Source organism: Plecotus auritus, assembly GCF_963455305.1.
Source record: "Plecotus auritus genome assembly, chromosome: 8".
Taxonomy (NCBI): Eukaryota; Metazoa; Chordata; class Mammalia; order Chiroptera; family Vespertilionidae; genus Plecotus; species Plecotus auritus.
Window position 1 is genome coordinate 59170597 of NC_137782.1, and position 27133 is coordinate 59197729.

General features: G+C 43.0%; 1 protein-coding gene across 1 annotated transcript in view; it reads right to left on the reverse strand.

The window, feature by feature from the left end:
- CTNNBL1 (catenin beta like 1) overlaps positions 1-26548 on the reverse strand; it is a 181579-nt gene extending 155031 nt beyond the window's left edge. Inside the window, exon 1 of the mRNA XM_080683808.1 lies at positions 26342-26548. Within this exon, the coding sequence (XP_080539934.1) occupies positions 26342-26371 (30 nt within the window). The 5' untranslated portion in view covers positions 26372-26548. The remainder of the gene's footprint in view (positions 1-26341) is intronic.
- Between the last annotated feature and the right edge of the window lie 585 nt (positions 26549-27133).

Sequence of the window (27133 nt, forward strand, 5' to 3'; positions counted from 1 at the left end):
CTTATGCACCTACCTTGGGGGGGGGGGGGGAAGAGGAGAACAGTAGAAGCCAGCAGTTATCATACAGAACAAGTCATGCCCAGTTGTTTGTAATCCTTTGTTATTGTTACTGCTGATTTAAGGTTAGGGGTTTACAATACATGTTATGTACCATTATCTCATCAAGACATTTCACAAAGTTACTCAAGCAGGGACAAGGAGAAATGTGGATGAATGGTAGTACAAATAGGTATATCCGTAACTGGTTGAACCAAAGAGTATGAGCAATTAGAAACCTTTGTTTAAACTCAAAATAATAAATATATAAAGTCCCTGTTGGGGGAAAATAAGTTAAAAACAATTCATTCAGAAAGAGCTGTTGGTTTTAGTAAGTCTCAAATTCAATAACAACAGGATGTCCAACTTCAATTTGTTAAAAGCTAATTCATATCAAGGGTGTACTATTAGAACCATAACATCCAATTCGGCTCGACTCAAAAAACTGGGTTAGTCACCACACTTTAAAAGAGACATTACCAAAAACAAACAAACAAAAGATTAAAAAATAAAAGACATTACAATCTAGATAATGCATGAACAGGATAGTAAAGGGTCTGAAAACCTTGCTATGGGGAAAATCAATAAGGGAGTCAGAGAAGATTGGAAAAGGGACCCAGGAGTTAGTTAAACGATTCCCTGGAATTGGGTAAATACATATAGTGCTACCATGAATAGCAGCTCACTTACCTTTCCCCCTTCATTCCAGCTAGAGAAATCCTACTCAAGCCTTAAGCCCCAGCTCAAAGGTCATCTTCTCTAAGAGTCTTCCAAATACTCCACTAAGACCTCTGAACTTCCTCCGCAGTATATATCATACCATACCTCTATCAGCACACAATACAAGTAGGAACCCTGGGATCTGACCTTTGTTTCTAACACCTTAGTACAGGGGTGGGCAAACTTTTTGACTCGAGGGCCACAATGGGTTCTTAAATTGGACCGGAGGGCCGGAACAAAAGCATGGATGGAGTGTTTGTGTGAACTAATATAAATTCAAAGTAAAGGAGCGGAGGGGAGAGCAAGAGAACCCTCCACTTTTTCGGCTCCACGAGCCGGATAGAACAGCCGAATGGGCTGGATCCGGCCCGCGGGCCGTAGTTTGCCCATGGCTGCCTTAGTACCTAACAGTGCCCAGCTCACAGCAGGCACTTACCCTATGTTGCTAAATCACCGAGAAACAACAGAGAACAGCTACACCAATGAACTACCCAGGAGTCATAATTCTGTTAGAAAATGTATATAATCTTAATATATATAAAGAGCTAGGTGGCGTCACGACCAAACAGGCGACTGGTCACCATGAAGTGCATGGAGCACCTCTCAGTCCCCCGTCTCCCTCAGGGGGGGCTGGCGGCGGGACTAGGGACTGTTGAGCAGCGGTGACGGGCTGCTTCGTGGGGTGGCCGTGACCTTAGCGGAGCAGTCACCCAGGCGGCAGCGAATTTCGCAAAGCAGTGGCGGGGCGGGGGGAGTTTCGCAGAGCGTCCAGCGACAAGCTTCGCAGGGTGGCAGCAAGCTTCGTGGAGCAGTTGAGGGGCGGGGGAGCCTCGCAGAGCAGTCGAGGGGCCACGAGCATCACGGAGTGTCCCGGGGCGGGGAGCTTCACGTAGCATCACAGGGCGGCAGAGGCCATGCGACGGAGGCCAGGCTAGGCCTAGGGACCCTAACCGTGCACAAATTCATGCGCACTGGGCCCCTAGTGTATACATATTCTGAGTTCCTTGGGTCACTAGGGTGACTGTAGCCATACAGAATTCATCTGTTCTATAACTATATATTTAATGACTGTATGCCATCCTGGGCTACATTCTATACAGTGGTGGGCAACAGTAGGTTTACCGTTGTATGTGAAATAAAGTTTATTCTTATATTATTATTTATTAACTAGTAGCCCTGCGCATGAATCCGTGCACCAGTAGCTCGCCAGTAGGTCACTGCCGCCCTCCAGTAGCTCTCCGCCCGCTGCCCCGCCCTCCTGTAGCTCCCTCCTGCCCTCCCCATAGCTTGCTGCCCTGCCCCCTCCTGTAGCTCTCCGCTGCCCACTTGTAGCTTGCTGCCCCACCCTCCTGCTGATCCATGATCCAGTTATTACACAGTCGGTCGTTACACTTCATGGTGTAACGACCATTTGCATATTGCATCTTTATTATATAGGATTACTAGAGGACCAGTGCATGACATTCATGCACTGGGGGTGGGGGGATTCCCTCAGCCCAGCCTGAGCCCTCTCGCAGTCCAGGAGCCCTCGGGGGGATGTTCGACTGACAGCTTGGAAGCAGGCCTAAGCTGTCAGTCTGACATCCTTAGTGCTGCCTCGGAGGCGGGAGAGGCTTCTGCCACCACCGATACACTCACCAGCTGTAAGCCTGGCTTCTGGCTGAGCAGCGCTCCCCCGGTGGGAGTGCACTGACCACTAGGGAACAGCTCCTGCATTGAGTGTCTGCCCCCTGGTGATCAGTGTGCGTCATAGTGACCTGTATTTCCACCATCGGGCCGAAACCAGCTCTCTGACATCCCCCGAGGGGTGCCGGATTACAAGAGGGCACAGGCCAGGCTGAGGGTGCACCATTGGGGCTGGGGAGGGACCTAGGAGGTTGGCCAGCTGAGGAGGGGCCACAGGAGGGCTCCAGGGCGTGTCCAGCTCATCTCACTCAGTCCCGATCATCCGGACCCCAGCAGCAAGCTAACCTACCAGTGGGAGCGTCTGCCCTCTGGTGGTCAGTGCATGTCATAATGACTGGTCGACCGGTCAACTGTCTGCCCCCTGGTGGTCAGTGCACGTCATAGCGAGCGGTTGAGCGGCCTTAGCATATCATTAGCACATTCTTAGCATATCATTAGCACATTATGCTTTGATTGGTTGAGTGGCCAATCGGACAACCAGACACTGAGCATATTAGCCTTTTATTATATAGGGTTGTGTTACTTTCCATATGGACAACTTTTGCCACCCTGTATATAGCTTAGTAAATTTTCTAATGATGGCACCAAGTGATATTCAGAGAGTAAGAACAGTAAAATTCAGATTCAGACAAAGAATATCAGTATAAACTCATAATTTACAGATGAATAAACTAAGATTCAAGGAAGTGGCTAGACTTGAGCCTGAAGCCATAGAACTGGGTCTGAAATCTAACTCTCACTTTTGCAAGGAGCAGTATATACAACCTCCAGATCCCTTTCCTTAGTTACAACTTCAAAAACTATCATTTCAAAGGCATAATTTGCATAATCTCTCCCTGCTGCCATCATCTTTCAGCCAACATTAAAAAACCTACTACTTTTCTGCCCATGCCTTTAGCCAGGAAAACTCCTTTCTATAGTTGCTCCTTGCTCACTTGGAAGTTCCCTGCCCAGAAGAGCTTAGTGTCATCTGTCTATATGGAGATTTCAGTAAGAACTCCCTCCTCCAGATCATTTGGTGAACCTGCCATTAACACCAGCCCATGTTTAATCTTTAAACATCAAATAACAGATTAATGTGGCAAAGCTCTTTTAAATTATTTGTTGTTTTAAACCAAGTCTCAGATACAAGAAATTCTCTTTTTATTCAGGGTGACACAAAGGTTAGATACATTTTAAGTGTATGTCACAGAGGTTGGGAGGGGTGAGGGGTAGTGTATTCTCAGCAACCAGCAGACCCACACAGTGGTTTTGCAAATTATATGTCATACCTGTTACATATAATTATGCAGACAGAGAAGTCTCCAGACAGCAGAATATTGCTTCTAGCAATGGATGATTTCATTAAGACTAAAGTGGGGCTAGGAAATCTTTAATTACTTTTTCTATAAGTTGCCTCTGAGGTCATCACCAAGATTCAAAACTGCATTCCTCTTTCAGAGGAGTGGATGGGGTAAAGGGTGCATACTAGCAGGAAGACAGATAGGAAATTAAAGAGAAAAGTGAAGATGCTTTGAAAAAATGAGAAGAGAGAATGAATGATCTGGGGCTGAATAAGTGAGAGCCAGATCATAAATGATACATTAACCATTTTATTCATTTACAAAATTTAGGTCTTTCACAATTACTCATTAACTCTTTAATGGTAAAGACATGGTTTTGATCTCAGGAGCCTAGGAGGACATTAAGTATTACCCTTATTTCTTTTAAAACTTAAAATTTATTCTCATAAGTCTGTCACAAAATAGCTGCCACATTTATTTCAAGGAAGACAACTCACATGAAACTTTTCCTTGAGTATCTTGTTAAAAAGAATATTTTTCAACATTATGGATAACACTCTAGAGTCTGAAAACAGAGCATGACATTATGAGATACTTTCCTGCACTTGAGTCCTGATTTACCTATCTCTCAGCTTGACTAAAGTATCTGGTGTTATGGCCTCAATACATGCCTGTTGATGAGTCCATCAAAAACAATGAAAAGAGATGGTTTCATGTTTGCTTTTGTCTAAGATGTACTTTATTACCCTCAACTCAAAGGTTTTACTATTTCTGGAAGCTTTATAAACCCTAAAATTAGCAAAATATCTCCATTCCCAATAAAGACAAGGATGATGAATGAATTATTCTTAGAGTCAGAAATATTTCCTCCACATAGCAAACAGAACTGGGACCACTGACCACATGGAGTATGATCAAAAGGAATTCTCTGATAGCCTAGGTCAGTGGTCGGCAAACTGCGGCTCACGAGCCACATGCAGCTCTTTGGCCCCTTGAGTGTGGCTCTTCCACAAAATACCACGGCCTGGGCGAGTCTATTTTGAAGAAGTGGCGTTAGAAGAAGTTTAAGTTTAAAAAATTTGGCTCTCAAAAGAAATTTCAATTGTTGTACTGTTGATATTTGGCTCTGTTGACTAATGAGTTTGCCGACCGCTGGCCTAGGTAAATGCCTCTTACCCACCTACAAATTCCCCCTACAAGCTCTATCCCCACTACTACAATGTTCTGTCAGGGATGCTATAAAATTGACTTAAAAGTGATTTTGAACTAATAGCTGTTCACTTTAAGAACATTTAAGGATACTCAATTTCCTAGCAACAGCATCTAGTAGACCAGATAAGGCAAAACATTTATCTTGCTGGACAGCAAGAAACTCTACCAAAGGTTAAGATTATTAAACAAGCGTCTTAAATAAATAAATAAATAAATAAATAAATAAATAAATAAATTAAATAAAATATTGTCTTGAACCATCTTCTCCCCCCCTTTTTAAAGATTTCTTGGAAGCTTGGCGGGATTGTGTGATAAAAAAAAAAAATCTTAAGAATTGGCTGCCTTAAACAAAAGCATCTTAAAACAGTGCAATGGCAACTGTTTTTTTACATGATGCAAAAACATTATTACATGTTATGATAGCTTTACTTTCTAATAAAGGAAAGGAAATTTTCATAAGCAGGCTTCCTCTGTGAGTGAATCTCCAGTTACCAACTCAGAGAGAGCCATCAAGGCAGACTAACCATTAGCTGTCAATTTAGAATGACTCCAGAAAGCTTGCCCCAGAGCTCCACTGATATCTTTTCAACAACCTCTTAATCTTGTTTTATAACACCTGTGTTAAAGCAGCCTGACATCAATCCTACTCACTTGTCTCAGACTGAAATTACTCAGAAACTTCAGAATCCTGGTAAACATACCAAAAAACAAAGAGATGCACTGGCTGAAAAACCCTGTACATGAGGGAATTCTGCCAGCCACCTCTTTCTAAACCATGCTGCATAAGCAAGCCAGGATGGGCCTCAATAGGCAACATCAGATATAAATCTCACAAAGAGCTTCTTGGGAGACACTGAGGTCAGAGAATCACAGGGTTTAAAGAAAACATAAAGAATTCCTCATACAGCTTCCTTACCAAGTGGTTATCCAAGCTACATGGTAACAATTATCATTAACTGTGTGCTTACTATGTGCCAGCAATTTAAATTTCATTATCTTTTTAATCTGCTTATTCCATTCCCTTTTTCTTCAAGTGAGGAAATCAAGGCTCAGGTGGCTTGCTTAGCAAATTGCCAAAGGTCAAAGAGCTAGAACAGTGGTCGGCAAACCACGGCTCGCGAGCCACATGTGGCTCTCTGGCCCCCTGAGTGTGGCTCTTCCACAAAATACCACATGCGGGCACACACGTACAGTGCGATTGAAACTTCGTGGCCCATGAGCACAAGTCGGTTTTCAGCCTGGGCGAGTCTATTTTGAAGAAGTGGCGTTAGAACACTCAAGGGGCTAAAGAGCCGCATGTGGCTCGGGAGCCGTGGTTTGCCGACCACTGAGCTAGAAAATAGTGGAGGTGGAAACACTGCCAGTCAGTCTAAGCCTTAAGCTCTGGCTCTTTCCCCTACATCAGTAGTCGGCAAACTGCTGCTCTCGAGCCACATGTGGCTCTTTGGCCCCTTGAGTGTGGCTCTTTCACAAAATACCACGTGCAGGTGCGCACATACAGTGCGATTGAAACTTCGTGGCCCACGCGCAGAAGTCGGTTTTCGGCTCACAAAAGAAATTTCAATCGTTGTACTGTTGATATTTGGCTGTTGACTGTGTTTGCCGACCAATGCCATACATCATACTACAACCATGTGACTGGGAAATCATCCTGCCTTGACTGGTTTCTGTCCTTACTACAGATCTGTTTCCCAAAGCTACTTAAGAAAACATTTAGCAGCTCTATTACTTCCCTTTTTAGGAACCCATGTGTGTCCCAGTCTATACAAAACATAAAGCACATAAGAAAATGATGCTAGCCCAGCCAGTGTGGCTCAGTGGTTGAGTGTCAACCTGTGAATCAGGAGGTTGCAGTTTGATTCCCCATCAGGGCACATGCAGGCTCAGGAGGCAGCTGACCTGATGATTCTCTCTCATCATCTATGTTTCTGCCTCTCTCAAATCAATAAAAAAATATTTTTAAAATAATAAAAGAAAATGATGCTAAGCCAGTCCCATCAACAGGGGAGCATGGTACAGTGAGAAGAAAATGGACTTTTGTACTCAGACACCTAAGTCTGTTACTAATGCATTGTGTAACCTTGAGCAAACCATTGTCTCATGGTTTGGAAAAGCCCTCTTGGTGAAGTGCCTAATCCAGAAAAAGTACTTAATAAATGTTAAATAATAAAAAAAATCTTCACTAATAAAAGAGAAACATGCAAATTAACCATCACTCCGCTAGGCCCACAAGCCAATCAGGAGGGAATATGCAAATTAGAAGGCCAAAGATGGCAGTCGCCCAGCTGCTCCAGGTGTGGAGTGGCTGGGCAGGGCAGGACGCCTGCTATGAGAGGGAGGGCGAGGGGAGGGGGAGTGGCGAAGGGATCTACAGGAGCGGCACTCTGGCCACAGCGAAGACTAAGACTGCAGACTTGGAAGTCTGCAGCGAAGACGAAGACTCCGGCCTGAGTCTGCAGCGAAGATGAAGACGGCAGACTCTGGTCGGAGCCTGCAGCAAAGACGAAGAAGGCAGACTCTGGCCGGATTGAAGGCCTGGGTCCCGGGTGCTAGAGGAAAACCGGAGCTGGAAGCCAAGGGAAGGAAGGCCTATTGCACGAATCTCTTTGTGCAATGGGCCTCTAGTATCCAACAGAAATGGACATGCCAGATACAAACAACACAAAATAAAAACTAATCTTGTTATTTGTATTAGCTTATTTTTTGCCTATAAGGCTGGGTAAAGAGAACATAGCAATTAGGGCCCACAGTAGACTTGCAGTAAATCTTTGGCAAATAAATGAATCAATCTATCTTTTGCTTTAGAGTCAGAGACAACCAACTCAGTCTTTAAAAAAAAAAAAAAAGCCAATCAATGCTCAGGTTACTACAGTGTTGGAACTAAGCTTTTATGAGGATCATTTTCTGGTATGTAAGACAAGTTTCACCCAACCCAGTGTTTCCTATGACTAGGGCCACTATCATTTACAAACCCAGCTTAATCTACTCTGGGTGAAGAAAGAAGAGGTAAGAAAGAGAAGGCAACTGCAGAGGTGCTAAGTCTCAACATGATAAGATACCTAGAAGAGAACTAATTCAGCACCTGATCACTGATTCACTGCTTTATTCTTTCATCCCTCATTCTTGCCTTTCTTTGGTCAAGAGACATTTATTGAGCATTTACTGTACAGCAGGCACTGATCTGGTCACTGCCCTTGAGGACCATAAAGTCCACTGGGAAGAAAGGTATTTAATCAAGTAATTCCAATAAAGAATTGTTGGGAAAGGCAGTATCATGGCATGCAGTATTTCAAAGGCCCACTCAACCACATAAGATGATCCTGGGGCCTGGAATACTTCCTTACCAAGAGATAAGGAGTTTATACAGGCTGTGCCAGGCTTATCACCTTGTTTGGGAATATCTTTCCCTGTTTCAGGTTCAGGGAGTGTTTCTGTTTCTTTGTTCTGCTTAAGCATGTATGTCAATGACCCTCAGGCATACCACTACCTTTGAGGTCCAGGTCCTTCTGCTGCAAGAGAGGGGGGTATATGCAGGCCAAATGGCTGCAGGGAGTTGGAACGGGTGTTAGCCACAAGGGACCACTGCACAACACTGAAGCTAATTTTGCTATATCTCTTCTCTATGTGAGTCAAGTACTATTCCATCCAGTGCTTCACCATGTTGTGTTTTCCTTGGCAATTCCAATACCAAGATGCAATGGGCAGAAGTGTTGAGTCCTCCCCTGGGATTGGTAACTAATACCCAGTATTCTGCTCCCATGGGTTTGATAACCAGTGCATGGCGTTCTGCTGGACAAGAATGATATACGTGATAGACTGAGGCAAGTTCAAGGTAGGGTGATGGTAGCCTTCTGCTGCATTCTACTCTAGGTTATTTCTTTTAGCTACCTCCAGCCACCGGAGTCCTCAATTAGGAAAAAGATTCTACCATCTGCTTTTTAGAATCTCTGGGCAAGTTACTAAACCTCTGTGAACTTCCTTTCCTCATCTATAAAATGGGATTAAGAACACTGACTTCCCAGGGTTACCTTTAGGATGAGATAGAATAACATGAAAATCAAAAAGCACAATACCAGGCTTTCAGGAGGCTTTAATACCTGGTAGTTCCCAGCCATTTGTTTTGTTCTTTTTGGCTGGGTGACATAGGGAGGAGCACACATATTATTTTATTTCATTTTAAAATATGACAATTTCTATAAGCTACTCTATGAGCTGCCTTTCATTCATTTCAAATCAGGAATATACCATCCTTATAAGTAACCCCCTACTCCCACAAACAAAGACAATCTGTCCATTAAAGGCAAATCTGCATTTAATGCACAAGCAATCTTTCAAGCCCAGATGCACACCTAACTCCCAATATTATCCTGTTGGGCTCAGTGTCACGGTACTGAAAAAAGCTATATTCACTGCACTCAGCAATCAACAATTCACATGGTCAGAAGTGCCTCTGCTTCACACAATGTGAACCATGGCTAAAAATTGCTTTTTTAATTAAAATGAGACTTCACCTCTTACTGACAATCACAACTAGAACATAAAGTTGAATATCAGACCAGTTAACCAGTTTCCATCCTGCTCTAATGGTGGTTTTAAGCACACAGAGAGGGTGAAGGGAAATTATTAATTTAAACAAAATGTTTAATCTTCTAATTATAGGATATTGCAATCTTCATTATGGAATCCCCATGCGATCACTGGCACAAGTCATGTCAGCCAGAAGGCAGAAACCATCTCTTTTTTCATTCTCCCCATTGAGCCTTCTGTGTCCTTTTAAGTTCTGTGGGGGTGAAAAAAGAAATCTTTGGCAAAAAAAAAAAAAAGGTAAAAGATTCAGAATTTCTGTTTCCCCAAGTTCATTATGCTGAGTGAGGTGTAAGGATCCCCAGTAGAAGCCAGAGACAATATTCAGTGACTTTACATTGGCAGGCTGAGCAGTCTGAGGGCTTCTGGAACTCTAAAGTCTTGTAAAAACTGCCCAACTCAGGTGTTGCTTAAACAATTCTTTTTACTTGTTGAAAAGTCCTGTCATCAGTGGTAAGAGATGCATCGAGAATTAGGGTGGTGCCCACCAATGGCACCTCTGGTGAGAAGGAAATCTGTTCCTCTGCAGATATGCTTGTACCATTGCTAATTTGTGTTATCTCTGCCAGCTCAGATCTCTATGCGCTAGCTCAGAAGAGAAAGTCTCTGCCAACCAAGTCTGACAAGTCTGATGGTAGAACTCCCACTGGAGAATCAGCAAAGACAGCAAAGGCAGGCAGGCAATTATTCCCTTTCATTAGGGAAAGTTCTTTTTAAGTCTGTTTTTTTAATTTTGAAAACAAAAAGTAGCCAGTCACAGCCACTGCTCACTGCTGTCACTTATACAATTGGCAAAAACTGAAATTACTCCCTAAGCCAAGTGAAAAAGATATCCTGGAAGTAACCAGAAATGGCTGTGCCCCTTTAATTACCCACTGTAATGTAAAACCAGGCATGAAGAGGATGGCCACAGCAGATCTGGACAAAACAGCAGTGATATTTAATCATCAGTCCAGACCATCTGCAACTGTTTTGCAGAAGCACATAAAATTTATGGATTCCAAAGCTTCCTACAAGTTACCAGGTGCTGAGGGTCAGTTGCATTGTCCTCAGGTCCACGGAGGGCTGCCTGCTTCATTCTCTCCAGGCCAGGGTGCTCAACAAAAGGCACGAAGCCCACATTTTCTGTGCCAAGCCTGGCGCTCGGATAGTGTTGCTTCTTGATTAAGCCAGAACACAGATTAAATGTTTAGAACTGGGAGGTTCTGAAAACAACCCAGGCAGGAAAGCAATTATCCTAGGGAGAGCACAAGCGTCAGCTGCAGCCTCTGAAGCACAAAGGTGAATTCTATGCTGCCTTGAACAACTAAGCTGACCAGATTGCTCCCCTCCAATCTCTTCTCTGTTCCACAGATGCAGTGATCTTTTAAAACAAACCAAATGTATCACTCCACAGCCTAAAACCCCTAATGGCTTCCTGCTGTACTGAAAATAAAAATTTTAGGGTTTCCTCTCCTCCCCACAGCTGACCTTTCTGTCCTTATCTCAACTGCCCCCTCCTCTCTCAACATACTCGAGTCCCACCTGCCTCAAACATCACAAGCTTCATCTCACCTTTTGTACTGTGTTTTCCCATAGCATACATTGCTATTCCCTCAGCACTTCATATGGCTGGATCTTTCTTATTCAATTCTCACTCAAATGTTACCTCCTAAGAGGCCTTCTAGAACATTCTGATGTTCCCCCAAACTTCTATTACATCAGCCCCCCCATCATATCCCTATTTGAATATCTTGTTTTTGTTTATCTAGTATTTGTTTGCTTGTTTCAGTGTTCTTATTAATTTGTATTTGTTTTCCTTGTTTACTGTCTGTCTTGCCTCTCTGGATGTAAGTTCCATAACACAAGGAACTGTGACTGTCCTGTGCACCACTCTATTCCCAATGTCTAATATAACATCTTGCATTTAGTAGGCATTTAATAAACATTTGTTGAATAATTAAAGAATGGAAGGTTCAATACAGATCACTAATCCAAATAAAATTTACTAACCTTTAAAAATCTGGATGGACACACAGCCTGACTGTGACCATATGTCATAAGGCCCTATAAACATTGGTTGGCTGTTTGTCAACCCCCGTAGAATGACTAGGAAATAATAGTAAAGGGAGACAAGACAAAAATGGAGACCTCTTGTAGACTCCCAACACTAGAACTGAAAACTCTGCAAGCCTCTTGGGTAGAGTCTTGCCCAAACTGTTCTTTCACAGGAAGATCAGATGGGCCGGCAATGGTGATTACCCATGGGCTGAGACAAAAGATTGGGTCTCGAAGATCCAATTAAGGCAGAGATACATCAAATGAGGCACACTATATGAGGTAGGTCCAGTCCCAGCCAGCAGAGTCCTTTTGGATGAGGCTGTGTAGTTGGGAACCAGAGAGTCGATACATACTAAGTCTAAAAGAAATTGGTGGGGGGTTGGGGGGTGTGTGTGTGTGTGTGTGTGTGTGTGTGTGTGTATGCGCACATGCTTACATGCTTTGGGAGGAGAGTGGGGAAGGAGAAATAGGAAATATAGGAAATGAGGGAGCCAACAGCCAAGCACAAGACAGGAATTGGGCAGAAGCATGAGCAAGTCAGAAATAAGCACACAGGGTCTTGGGTGATTGCTATAACCCAGATTTCATGGGCTAGTGGGCGTGTGAATTTATTTATAAGACTAGCTTAAAGATATAGGGTCAAGCAATCAGACAGGTAAATGGCTCCTCTCCAGAAAAATAAGCAGCCATACAAAGAGTCCCTCCATAGAAAACTAGGTTGAGCCCCTATTTGTGCTAGTTTCTCCTGAAAGACTCATTAGTGGGCAACAGTAATTATTCAGATATTCTTCAGTCCCCAAGAGCTAGTAGTAGGCAAAAAGATGCTAGAAGAAATGCTAGATGAGAAATGAAGACAAGTTACACTAGCATGATTTCTAGTATTTACAGGCTTCAGTATCTAATAAAAGAGCCCTAAAGTTTTACAGTTCATCTAAAGATATCCAAGAATACTAATTCCTCATTTATTCAACAATCTTAGCTTTTCATGGCACCACTAAAAGAAAGCAAAAAATGCCTCAAAGGTTACATAAAATCCTATAAAACAAACAACACTAAGGAGTGACAGCTGGCATCAAAGAGAAGAGGAAAAAAAACACTATAAAAATTGGCACAAAAACACAAAATCTTTCTAACACTCCAAGTGGTTTTAATGCGGGATTAAAAGCTTTCCATACATCAAAAGGTCATGCGAGAATCTGAGCACAATTAACACGTGCTCATAATAATGATCCTGAGACAACAGTGTCATCTATTGAGAAAGGCAAGAATGTCTTATGTTTTAGAAAGAACTCCACACAAGATGAAAAATTCAAGTTTTGAATATGTAAAGGGGGAGGCAGCATGGCATGTTCATTAAATAAAAAAAAGAAAAGAAAAGAAACATTGCTCTGAATCCCATTTTATTGCCAAGTAGTTGGGATCCCAAGGTAAGTCACTTTCTTCTCTGTGCTCAGCCTTCCCCATCTGTAAAAAAAGGCTGGGATAAATAATTTCTAGGTCCTTCTTGTGCTAGCACTCCTGGCCCACTGGTAAGCTTCAGTTATCTGGAAAATCTGTTTATGAGGAACACCACATTTTCCAAAGACACTGAGATAAAAGAGGAGTTAGTACAATTCAAGACAACCTATATCACCCTTTTAAAAAAAACAACCTCATTATTGGTTTCTTTCAGCTATAACCCCCAATTCATCAATGGTAATGTCTTTTTCTTGTCCTCTTTTATTGCTGAGTTGCAGCATTCTGTTGATTCTTTGGCATCTCTACTTTCCCCTGTCCAACAGTTATTCCTGGCTAGAGCCCCTACTCCATGTTTCAGCTTCTTTGTCAACAATTATGTAACCTGGAAATGCTCCAGTTTCTCTTATCATGAATATGAGAAGCTATTAGCTAGTCCTATGGAAGCATTAATGTTCAAAGAAGCTGGAAAAAGCTAACAGGACAAACTATAGCTACAATTCTTTTCTTTTTATCCAAAGCTGCAAAGAAAATAGCATTCCAACACTGCTGGGGGCTAATTCCAGGTCATAAATGCAAGAAGTTCATCAAAAGGTTGATGAACATTGAGGCTTCAGCAGGGCTGAAGGTACATGTTATTGCCTACTGCCAGACAACTGAGGGCATTTCCCCAAACCTGAAAATCTACATGTTATTACCTGCTGCTGGACAAACAGCTGAACAGCTGAAGGCAGTTCCCCCAACCTGATAATCTTACTGTTTACCAAACTTTACCTTTGATATATATATCTGCTTTGCTATAGGCCAAAATGTGTGAATAAAAAGCCCAGGGTCCAGAGATTCAGAGAGAACTTAGTTACTAAAGCTAAGCTCCATCTGACTCCCCCATGTATTCCAAATTTATATTTCATGTCTAGTCTCTTTATTAATTTACTCACAGCCCTTCTCCAGATTCCTGAACCCTTCTAGATGCTGAGAAACACCCCGGCACAACACGATACACCAAGAGAGGATGGATATCCTGTTAATGTTTAAGTCTATTAAAGGTCCCAAAAGTAACCTTAAACTCAGTTCCTCTTAACTGGAGAGAGGGGAGTCAAGTAAAAAATGTAATCAATCCTCAATTTTTTGTATTAACAGAACGAGCACATGAATAATGCCAAACAAACTGTTCAATAATCAACCATACCTGCCTTTGGAATATAGTTAGCCACATGCAGAGAGATGTATCATAATATTCTGTGCTTGATTTTAAATCCTTCTAGGTTCAGTCAATGACTTTGGACATCGATGGGTAGTTGAAGGGAAGTCTAAAGAGCCAAAGTAGATAATCTGCTTACAGGCAACTGATAATCTAAAATGAGCTAAGAGATGAAAATGTATTGCAATTGTTTCACTAGATCTTTTGATGAACTTGGGATGAAGATAATCTAGTTTCTATTTATCAACCCACAAAGGAGCTGAGGTCGTAAATTTAGGTCAACACTTTCAGATCAGTCACTCCTTGAATTCCATGAAAAGGAAAATGGTTTTGAACTATTCAGCTGAAATACTAGAATCAAATAGCTGACCTTGGAGAAGGTAAGAATTCCTGCTATACCTTTTCCTAAGTCCAATCTCTCTATAGCTACACAAGACTCAGACCAAAACCAACCACTTCCTTCAGGAACTTTAGGGGAGGAGGAGGAAGAAAAAGAAAGGAGTAATTTGTAAATGAGATTCCTAATTCTAGAAAAGAGGAAAACGGAGATATCTTAAGTGATATTAAAGAGACCTTTTCTCTTTAATTGATGTTTCTCTCTTTCCCTCCCTCACCCCCGCCCCCCCGCTCTCAAATCCAATTTAAAAAAACCATAAGAGACCAGGAGAAAGGGATTACTGCATTGATGACATAATTCTTGATATCAATGACTGCTAACTGTAGTGGAAGAGGGTGCGCTTTAATCGATTAAAAACAGTTCTATACTATGGCATATGTGGGTGACAAACTGTTCTCATTTCCTTTTACAGAATTCTAAACCTTAACCTCCAAGGGAACCAATGACCTTGGGAATACTAAGGCAGCTTGGTAGAATTCAAGAAAAACATTTTTTTTTGAATATGCACTGTTTGTAATTATCCTATATAATAAAAGGCTAATATGCAAATTGTCCCCTTGACCAGGAGTTTGACCAGGGAGCAGGGCCGGCCAACTGCCCGCAGCCCCTACCCCCGACTGGTGCGGGCTGGCCAGACCCCACCTATGCATGAATTCATGCACCAGACCTCTAGTATCAATAATAAAAATCAACAGATAACATTTACTGGGCACTTACTATGTGTTAGGCACTATACTACTGAGCATTACCCATACTGTCTCACTTAATCTTGTATTTTAAAAAGATGGTAAGATAAACCCAGCTGGTACAGCTCGGTGGTTGAGCATTAACCTATGGATCAGGAGGCCAAGGTTTGATTCCTGGTCAGGGCACATGCCCAGGTTGCAGCTTGATCCCTAGTAGGGGGTGTACAGGAGGTAGATAATCAATTATTCTCTCTTATCATTAATGTTTCTCTCTCTCTCTCTCTCTCTCTCTCTCTCTCTCGCCCCCCCCCCCCCCGCCTCCTCTCTGAAATCAATAAGACTATATATTATAAAAGACGGTGAGATGAGATAACACTATTATATAATCACCATTCTAAAGTTGAAGACCTGAGGCTTAAAGAGATTAATTAACTGAACCAAGATCACATAACTTGCAACCAACAGAGGAAGATTTCAAACACAGGCAGTTGGCCCAGAGTTTGTGTTCATACACTACAGTAAACATTAAATGAAGATGCCTAATGGGCACGTTCAGAACGTCATGTGCTTGGAATTATTTTCTCCAACAATGCTGAAAAAATTATTTTCTTCAAGTTATTTTGAACCATCCACATTCTCCAATGTAGTCATTTTTATACATGAAAACTACTCTATTGGGGTAAGCCTTATAAATCCAATCCCCAATTTAAACATAACCACCTAGTGAGAGACTGAGGAAAGGTAAGGCTGTCTTTCTTCCTCAAGTTCACTTCCAAAATTAGGCATCTAAATAAGACCTATCTCCAAAAAAAATAAAAAATAAGACCTATCTCCAAGAAAGCTGAAATAGGTAGGACTGAAGAGTGTCCCATCAAAGAAGAGTGTTCTGTTGGTCTATGAAGAAGATAAACCCACATTCACTATGCCAATATGAAATCCACAAAGGTAAAAAGTAAGACCAACTAGAAAGCTACTTATTTGACCAAGTCCCACGAGTCTAAAGTAAGATGATGGCACTTCAAAGAGAAAGGAAGGGACAGAAGACTACTGAAGAAACAACTCCTCTGCAAAGCCTTTCCAACTTCCCAGTGGCAGAGCTGCTCCTGCCTCTGTGCCACCACATCTTGTTCACACCTCTGTAAACAGCACTGACACTGCATGCTGGCTTATCAGTTTTGAAATCTGTGGGATGCTCCCACTAGTCTATAAGCCTCACAAGAGCAAGAACTGTGACTTAATCATTTTCAACTCCTGACAACTTGATTCCTGAGAGAGGAACTAGACCTCTGCTTATGAGATTGCATGATCCATGAGGAAAATAACCTTGCCTTTCAATCGTTGAGCCCTTTCATCTTTGAGAAATAGCTCCAAGGCTTCTTCAAGTCTACTGAAGAGAAACAGCCCTGACTAAAATGCAAAATTGTGGGTAGGTGGTGGGGTAGGTGGAGAGATGCAGAGAATTATGTGATACCAGAACATCTGGCCAGAATGTTCAGTAAACACATGAAAGTCAAATCAGAGCCAGTGAACTAAGAGTTGTCTACATAAAGGTGCTGAAAGACAGAAGACAAAAGAATGTATGAGTCAAGAAAATCTTTGGCCTTAAAGAGGGCATTGACAACCATCAAGAACGAAAGTGTTAGACATTCTACAAAATAAATGACTAGTCAAAAAATGTCAAGGTCATATAAGACAAAGAAAATGACAATTAAATGCAACTGAGATCCTGGATAGGATCCCAGAACAGAAAAAGAACATTAGCGGAAAAACTGGTGACATTTGAGTTAAGTCTGTAGTTTAGTACGTTACTGGTATATAAATGTTAATTTCCTGGTTTTGATCATTGTACTATGGTTATAAAATATGTTACTTTATGGGATGCTGAGTGAGGAGTATATGAAAACCGTTTCCTAGAAGTTTAAAATTAGTTCAAAAATAATAAAAAATTTTTAATGTAGGTTTTATAGCAAGAGTAGCAAGACATAATGAGGAAGAGGAGTACAATTCAGAAACTGAAGTAAAAGATTTGAATCAAACTTCCTTGATGTCTACCATGAAAGCAAAGATACAAGTCAGCAAGCAAATAAGCTTTCCAAAAGGGGCAAATAACCAGAGCATATTTGAAGGCATGTACTACTTATTCACTCAATCGATTATTAAACACCCATTATTAGGCATCAATTATGGGGAAGACACTGTTTGGTCTCTGCCTCTAAGTTCACTGTCTAGTGTACAAGGAAACTATACATACGTGTTTTGTGAGTATAAAAGAATACACTAGGGATAAGAGAGAGGATAAAAAGGTTAAAGGGAGGAAATGAACCTAAGAAGAAAATCACTCAGGAGATAAAACAGAAAACACCCTGAAGTGGGAATAGCTTTTTTATCTGTTATTGATAGTCTCACAACTAACAAAAAGTAACTTCAAAAAGCACTAAACTGTCATGCAAAAAGCCTATTTCATGATGCTATAAAATAATATCAGCTTTATAAGTAAAATAAGGCGACCAATGAATGAAAAATATATCTGAGCACAAAGTGTTCAGCCCTCCAATGTTTCTTAAACGCACACCATCAAAAAAAAAAAAAGAGAGAGAGAGAAAAGCTCAATTACAAACTACACTACTTTAAGAGAAAGAGGCAGATAATAACAAATGCAACTGCTAAACAAGAAAAAATGCTTATTAAAGCAAATTTGAACTAACTTTATATACCTAATAGATTAATGGGGAAAATTAAATTATGACCACCAGTAATATCAAGTGCAGTAAAACCAGAACACACACTGCTCTTAGCACTATAAACTGATAAAGGATTAATTCCATATGAGCACTATGTATTGCTTAACATAATTACATCTAAAGTGACCCCATCATCTCCTGCCACTCCCCTCATTTACTCAATGCTCTGAACATTTCACTCCCATGCTTTTGCTCTCACTAATCCAAGTCAAGAATGATTCTCCTCAACCCCTTTATTACCCCACAGAATTCCTATTCATTCAAAACTGAGATTCCAATGTCATCTCCCTTTTCTTCAATGAACAAATCAAATCCATTCTCACCAATACATCCCCTCTCCAGGCATATCCAATCATTCCTTCTATTGTGCTTTATTCACACAGCTAGATGTTAAAATGTCTGTCTTGCTCCTTAAATTATGAATTCTGTAAGGTCCAGACAATGTCTTAATAATTTTAGTAAATGTAATACTTAGCACAGAATATGGCACACAGTAATTACTAAGGACAGATAGGAGGGGAAAATGCCACATGACTAAAGAAATTCACTGCAATATTATCTCCAAGGCTAAAAAACTGAAAACCACCTACATACTCAATTTAGGGGAAAATGGTCAGTCTCTCACCAAAAAAAACACAAACATCCTATCTAATAAAAGAGTAATATGTAAATTGACCATCACTCCAACACACAAGATGGCCGCCACAAGATGGCCAGCAGGGGAGGGCAGTTGGGAGGGACCAGGCCTGCAAGGGAGGGCAGGTGGGGGCAATCAAGCCTGCAGGGGAGGGCAGTTAGGGGTGGCCAGGCCGGCAGAGGAGGAAAGTTGGGGGCGACCGGGCCTGCAGGAAAGGGCAGTTGTGGGGGACCCAGGCCTGCAGGGGAGAGCAGTTGGGGGGGACCAGGCCTGCAGGGGAGGGCAGTTAGGGGTGACCAGGCCTGCAGGGGAGGGCATTTAGGGGCAATCAGGCTGGCAGGGGAGCAGTTAGGCATCAATCAGGCTGGCAGTGGAGTGGTTAGGGGGTGATCAGGCTGGCAGGCAGAAGTGGTTAGGGGCAATCAGGAAGGCAGGCAGGCGAGCAGTTTGGAGCCAGCAGTCCTGGATTGTGAGAGGGATTGGGCCTAAACGGGCAGTCGGACATCCCTCGAGGGGTCCCAGATTGGAGAGGGTGCAGGCTGGGCTGAGGGACCCCCCCCCCATGCACGAATTTCGTGCACTGGGCCTCTAGTACATATATAAAAAGCCAGGGACCAGAACGCCGTAACGACTGGAAAGACAGAACGACAGGTTGCTATGATGCAGACTGTGGCCTGCGAACTGGCCGATCAGGGGTGTGGCCTGCTGGCCAACCTCCTGCAGCCTCACCCTCGGCTGGCCCCACCCCTGATGGACCCCTACCACCCCACTGGCCCATGGCCCCTCCCCCTGGCTGGCCCCACGCCCGATTGGCCCCCTGACCCTGATCAGGGGCCTCCCACGGCCCCTCCCCCCAGCTGGCCCTGCCCCCGATTGGACTCCCCTACCCCGATTAAGGGTGGAGCAGCCAGCCAACCCCTTGTGGCTCCACCCCCTGGCCAGCCCCAACCCTGACCACCCCCCACCCAATAGGGGGCAGGGCCGGACAGCCAACCTTCTGCAGCCCCTCCCCCTGGCAGGCCCAGCCCTGATCCGCCCCGATTGGGGCTGGGCGGGCCGGACCCCACCTGGGCACGAATTCGTGCACTGGGCCTCTAGTCTATATATATAAAAGCCCAAGTGACCGTTAAACTGGTAGCCATGATGTGCGTGACCACCAGGGGGCAGTCGCTCAACCCACAGGCATGGAAACATGGCACAGACTGATGAATCTCAGAGGGAAGGAGGCAAGGGGGAGGGTGGGAAGAGATTCCAAAGATCTTATATGCATACTAGAGGCCCAGTGCACAGATTCGTGCACCTGTGGGGTCCCTCGGCCTGGCCTGCACCCTCTTGCAATCTGGGACCCCTCGGGGGATGTAAAACTGCCAGTTTTGGCCCGATCCCTGAAGGCCAGGTCAAGGGACCCCACCAATGCACGAATCCATGCACTGGGCCTCTAGTTAATAATAACATAAAGACTATGTAGAGTCCTGGCCAGTGTGGTTCAGTTGGTTGGGCATAGTTCTGTGCACCAAAAGGTTACCCACTCCATTCCCAGTCAGGGCACATGCCCAGATTGCAGGCTTGATCCCTGGTAGGGGATGTGCAGGAGGCAGCCAATCAATGTTTAACTCTCACATTGATGGTTCTCTCTCTCTCTCTCTCTGTCTCTCTCTCTCTCTCTCTTAAAATCAATTAAAATATTTTTTAACAAAGACTATATGTATAAACACAGGAAATATTTCTGACAATGTTAAATTGAAAATATAACACAGGAGCATTTGAGATCTTGGTTCCCCAGCATATGTCATCAGTTTGGCCCAAATAAAAGTATAAAAATAAAATAAAATATAACACAAAATAGTGTATACACAATAGTTATAGCCATGCAAAATACCTAAGGACTGTGGGAATATAAAAATATTTATTAGATTAGGGTATTAGGTTTCCTTTTCTCAAATACTTCATTTTAATACTGGTGTTGTTTGTGTATTGTTATTAAGAATTTTTATTACAAAAAGGAGAAATAATAAGGGGAAAGGAGCATGATTATAGATTCCTATAAGCACCTGCAATCCAAGGAAATGCTATGATATCACTGATAGGTGACAAGAGTAGTGGGTATCTGCAATATTGTCAAAACCATGGGTCTCTGACCCCAATCTGCCTCAGACAGAATATTTCTTGTGTCACAAAGGAAGTCATTCCCACTGAGCCAACCTGTACTAAATGGGAAGTCCTTATTGCAAAACTTTGGATGTAAGAACTTTTTCCAGACATCTGTGAAATTAGTATTAATGAGAACACCCTGGAGTTTATATGTGCAGCAGAAACTTCTCAGCCAAGGAACTGCTGGGCACACTTCTTGATGAGACGTCTAAGCCTGAAGGCATCAAAAAAGTACATTTCCATATTGGGAACATAGCTGGTTTCCTCTTTAAGACTTTTTCCAACACCTCCTGTCCACATTATAATTCTCCGGTCTTCTCAAATGAATAGTTAACATATGTCAAGGAAGTAAGACATATACAGAGAGGCCCTTACTGCCTAACTCGATTACTAGAAGAACCAATCTCTGCAGAAAATAGGAATCTTCCCACTAAGTTGCCTGGAAAATTAAATTTAGTGAGCACACTAAAAATGTTAAATACTTTTAATAAACATTTTTTGACATTACATATTTTCTTTGCTTACCTGTGCCTCTAAATTTTAGGAAAGAGCCAGAAGTTATATAGCTGATTCCCCTGGTTTTATAGGTGATTTTATAAGAGATTTTGAAAAATTATGTACAGAGATGGGAAGTGACTTGTCCTGAATCACTCAGATAAGTAATGATAAAGGTAGGATTAAAACTTAAATCTTCCAGATTTTCAGCCCTGTTTCAGTCTACTACATCAAGCTTTTTTATACCTTGAAATCTCTAAAGCTCTTGGTCTAAATAATTAGTATCACAGAATTTTAAAGCTAGAAGGGACCTCAGAGAGACTTACTTAATCCCCTCATTAGGCATGTGAGGAAACTGAGGCCCAGGAAGATTAAGTGATTGCTCTCAATATCTTGGATGGCAGGGAAAAAGTATAATTTAAGCTCAAAAAACAAAACAAAACAAAACAAAAAAAACCTGCAAACTAATGGCCATGAAAAGGGAGGAGAATGTCTCAGCTGGAGAAATATTTTTTTTAATGTAGATCGTTCTAGACCAGGGGATCTCAAATGTGGTCCCTGGATCAATAGGTTCACATCACCCGGGATCTTGTTAGAAATGCAAATTTTAAGGTCCCATGGGAGACTTACTGAATCAAACTCTGGTAGTGGGGATATTCAAATCAGACATCTTGTTCCCACATGTCCCTGAGAAATTAACTTTAGTGGTAATGTTGATAACTATAATCAGTGACACTTAAAATTTACGCATTCTTCTATATGTGTGGCCATACTCTCGAGTTTTCTTAAGTTTTTAAAGCTAAAAACAAAATAGAAAACTAGATTTGGGTATTCAGTAGGTTTTAGTTTCACCTCTACTCCTTACTGGCTCTTAACCTTGCTCAGGTAAGTTGACCTCTCTAGCTTGAGTTTCCTTTTCTATTAAAACAAAAGGTATGCCAAAAGGCATGTTGAGAATTAAATGTAAGAATTTATCGGAAAGCACTTTAGCTCAGCATCTGGCACAGAATAGACAAACAGTACAGCAAAGTGTTTAGGAACTTCAGCAATAAGATAGGTTACTTTTCGTACCTCATCTATGCAACAGGGATTAAAAATAGCACCTTCCTCATATGGGTTGTTAAAAGAATTTAGAGAGATGATATAGGTAAATAGGCATCTTTCATATCTACAAAATGCTACTGTTTTCAAAGAGTTTCTGTATCCATTAACTCGTAGATGATCTTCATGACTTCCACAAAAGGATGGTGCATTTGAATGGTTACAGATTAAATTCTACAGTACTATCCTTTAGCAACAGGAGTGAACACTGATCTTTCAGAAAGGAAAATGCATGAATAGTGTAGGTTGGGAATGAACAGAGGTAGAAATAAGGAGATCAGGATTCTGCTTTCAACTCAGCCACTATCTTGGCCCATAACCTCAGGGAAGTCCCTTTACCAAAATGTGTTCACTTTTCATCTGCAAACAAGTTGCTTGAATGAGATTATCTATAACATCTCTCAAAATGAAATTCAAACTCCTTATCATGGCCCACAGAAAGGCCTACATTTTCCACCACCTCCTATCATCTGCCTACAACTCCAGCCTCATTACCTGCCATTCTCCTGCTCACTCTCAATCGAAGCTCTTTTTGATCCTCTAACTGGCTGCACCAGCTTCTACCTCAAAGCCTACGTAGTTGCTGTTCCCTCTGCCATGATCATTCTGCCCTTTCCACAAGATTGGCTCCTTCTTAGCCTTCAGTCCTTTAATGTCCATTTCGCAGAAAGTCCTTTCTGGACCATATTATCTATATATATAAAACCCTAATATGCAAATAGGCCGAACGGCAGAACAACCGAACAACCAAACAACCAGTCGCTATGACATGCACTGACCACCAGGGGGAGCGCGCGGGTCATGGCAGGCGTTGCCTGCAGCGGGATGGTGGAGCAGGTGAGCAGGGGTGCCAGACCAAGGCAGGGCACCGGTTGCTGTCATCAGGGCGAGCTTCTGGTGGTTACTGAAAATATTTTGCTCCCGCGCACCACGATCCCGCTGGGCGCTCGCACTGGCTGCTGGCGCCAGCAGCGGGTGGGAGTGGGGCCGGCTCTAGAGCCACCACTCGCACCTGCTGCCGGTGCCCAGAGCCAGCTCTGATGGCTCTGTACCATCAGCGGGTGCAAACAGCGGCTGCGGGCCCTGATCGCCCCTGAGGGCTTCTCCACCTCCCCCTGCTCCTGAGGGGCAATCGGGGCAGCAGCAGCTGCTCGCATCCGCTGCTGGCGCTGGCCCCAATCACTCCGCAATGTCAGCAGGTGCGAGCAGGGCCAGTGCTGTCAGGCGGCGGAAGCGGGGCTGCCGGCAGACAGGGGACTGGAACCGCGGCAGGGGGGCCAGGTGGGGACATGGAGAATGGGCGGAGAACCACCCCTGTGTCCACCACAGCCTTGTGGCCCATGGTTCCTTTCAAGGTGCATGAATTTGTGCAATGGGCCCCTAGTATAAAATAATAGGTCCTGTCTCCCACTCCCAGAGGTTACTTTCTTTAGCAGCACTGTCCAATAAAAATATTCTGAAATCCACAAAAAGCCAAATATATAACTTTAAATTTTCTAATGTCACATTAAGTTTTTAAAGTGACATTAATTTTAATAATATATTTTCTTTAAGCCAATATATACTAAGTATTATCATTCCAACATGTAATCAATATAAAAATTATTTTTAATTCATTTTTTTCATACTAAATCTTGGCAATACAGTGTGTATTTACACATATATCATATCTCAATTTGAACTATCCACATTTCAACGGTTGACAGTCACATGTGCCCAGTGGCTACCATACTAAACAGCACAGTTCTTTAGTATTATCTGCATACTCTTCAAAGCACTTATCACAATCTGAATTCTTATTTGCTCACTTATTTTGTTACTTTCCCACCAGACTATAAGCTCCACAAAAGCAAGAACCTTGTCTGTTTGGTTCAATAATTATTTGTTGGGCAAATGAATGAACCTCTTCTAGCTTTAATATTCCATGAGTCAATGTCTAGCCATTCTACCACCCAAACAGACATATTCATTCAACAGCACTCCTATTTCCTTCCTTCTTTCAATTACTGTCTTAAAAAGAGAAATCTTTTGGCTTTACCTCTCCCTATTTTATAAGTCCTGTCTAGTTTCTAAGGTCAGTTCTTTGTATAGTGGCTGAGGTAGTGGCACGAATATAATTGCTAACATTTATTGAATGTTTCCCATTTGACAAGCATTGGTTTAAGCTTCACAAGAGACCTATGTGGTAGATATCAACATTGCTTCCCCCCATTTACAGATGAGGAAACCAAAGCATAGACAGGTTAAGCATTTTGTTCAAGGTTTACCTTGAACAAAATAGTTGGAATCTGTTATGAGCAAAACAGATTCCAGGCAACATGGGGCTCGAGACTCATATGACTCTCAATTACCTATTCTTTATACTGCACAGCTGGTCCAGTACAAATATGAGGCTAGCTATATGTGTTATTTTAGTAGCCAAATTAAAAGGTGAGTAGCTACATTAAAAAGTGAACTGAGCCAGGCTGGTGTGGCTCAGTGATTGTGCCTCAACCTGTGAACTAGGAGGTCTCAGTTTGGTTCCGGTCAGGGCTGTGGGCTCAGTCCCCAGTGTGAGGCATGCAGGGGGGCAGGGGAGGGGGCAGTCAGTGGTCTTTCTCATCACTGATGTTTCTATCTCTATACCTCTCCCTCTCTGAAGTCAATAAAAGTATACTTAAAAAAATAAAAGTAAACAGAGCCCGGCTAGTGGGACTCAGTGGTTGAGCGTCAATCCATGAACCAGGAGGTCAGGGTTCCATTCCCGGGGAGGGCACATGTCTTGGTTGTGCACTCAATCCCCAGTAGGGGGCATGCAGGGGGGAGCCGATCCCATGATTCTCTCTCATCATTGATGTGTCTCTCTCTCCCTCTCCCTTCCTCTCTCTGAAATCAATAATTTTTTTAAAGTAAACACAAACAGGTAAAATTTATTTTAAATATATTGTATTTCATCCATTATCCATAATGATCTCTTAATCAGCATGATCTATAATCAATGTCATTAATAAGATTAATGTGATGATGTAGTCAATACAAAACTTTTACTCCTTTCATACTGAATCTCCAAAACCCGGTGTGATTTTACACTTACAGTACTTCTCAATTCACACTGATCCCATTTCAAGTATTCAAGAGCCATATGTGGCTCGTGGCTACAATACTGAACAGAACAGCTCTACTGCCTCTCACAAGGAGCCTCTTTAGAAAGCCAAAAGACGGAGGAAAATGTTAAGCTGGGAGCCAGGAGATCTCAGCTCTAATCCCAGGTCTTACTTGTTGAGTGACTCTGGATAAGTCCTTTCCGTCCTCTCTCTGGGCCACCGGTTCCCCACAAGTACCCTGAGCCAGGGGGACAGGAAAATTCTAGGGGTCCAGCCCATGCTAGAATTCCAAACATTTCCCAACATCTGCAGTTAATATGGATACAGCTTTCTACACCTTAAAATCAACTTTCACACCCATTAGTTGACATAGTGCTCAAACAAGTTATTACTCTCTCCATTTTATACATACAAACCCTGAGGCTCAAAGAGGATGAAAGAACTTGTCCAAAAGCCCCGTAGCCAGCCAGTGGAGAAGCTGGGTCTCAAATGCAAGGACCACCACAAACACAGTGACTGGGGAAGAAGAGAGTGAAGGGGGTGGTTTTGAAGAAGAGTTGAAGGGGACCGGGCCCAAGGGTAGGGTGAGGAGGAGCCCAGACGAGTTGAAAAGGGGCTCGAACCTTGGAAAGGAATAAATGGAAAGAGCACAGGAGGGTCTCGAGAGGGAGTGAAGTGAAATAAGAGGCTCGGACCTCGGTGGCATGAAAAGTGAGGGGACCCGGGCCCGGGACTTGGGGTGAGGAAAGGTGAGATGAAGGGACTCTGGTCCTGCGACCTGCCACACACATTCGGATAAGGGTACGGCGCCCCAGCTCTCCCGTCCCTCCTACCTGGTAGCTGAGAAGTTCGCCCACGTCCATGCTCCCAGGCGCAGCTAACACCGGTAACTCTGGCTCCTTGCCTCCACTCACAACCTAGCCGTGGACCCCTTCAGCTGCTCTGCAGCCACACTGCCGAAAAGCGCCGTGAGCGGGGACGCAGAGCCAATGAGGTAAAGGGTGCGCGACGCACGAGCCAGCCACACTGCGGTTAAAGGCGGCGCTGCCGTAAAGCACGCTGCATTTGTGTCAGCGCTGCTTCCGCCCTGAGCCTGAAGGGGGCGGGGAAAGGGGCGGAGACTTGAAGGAGGGCGGTGCCGTGAGAGACAAGACCTTAGGAAATAAGATTTATTGCGCACTTCCTAAGGGCAGGGCGGGATGCAGGGGTTTCCCAGGAACAGATCTCTCTTGTTCCTTCCAGTGACCTAGGCAATTTTATCCTCATTTCACAGACAAGGAAGCTAAACTATAGAACTGCACTGTCCAGTACTATACCTACCAACCACACGTGGCTAATGAGAACTTGACGGTTTGCTCAGTGGATAGAGCGTCAGCCTGGGTACTGAAGGGTCTCGGGTTTGATTCCCGGTCAAGGGCACATGCCCGGTTTGCGGGCTCAATCCCCAGTATGGGACATGCAGGAGGCAAGCAGATCAATGGTTTTCTCTCATCATTAATGTTTCTATCTCTTCCTCTCTGAAATCAATAAAAATATATTTAGGAAAAAAAATTTTTTTAGAAGAGAACTTGAAATATGGCTAGATTGAATTGAAATGTGCCATAAGGTAAATAAAATGCACACTG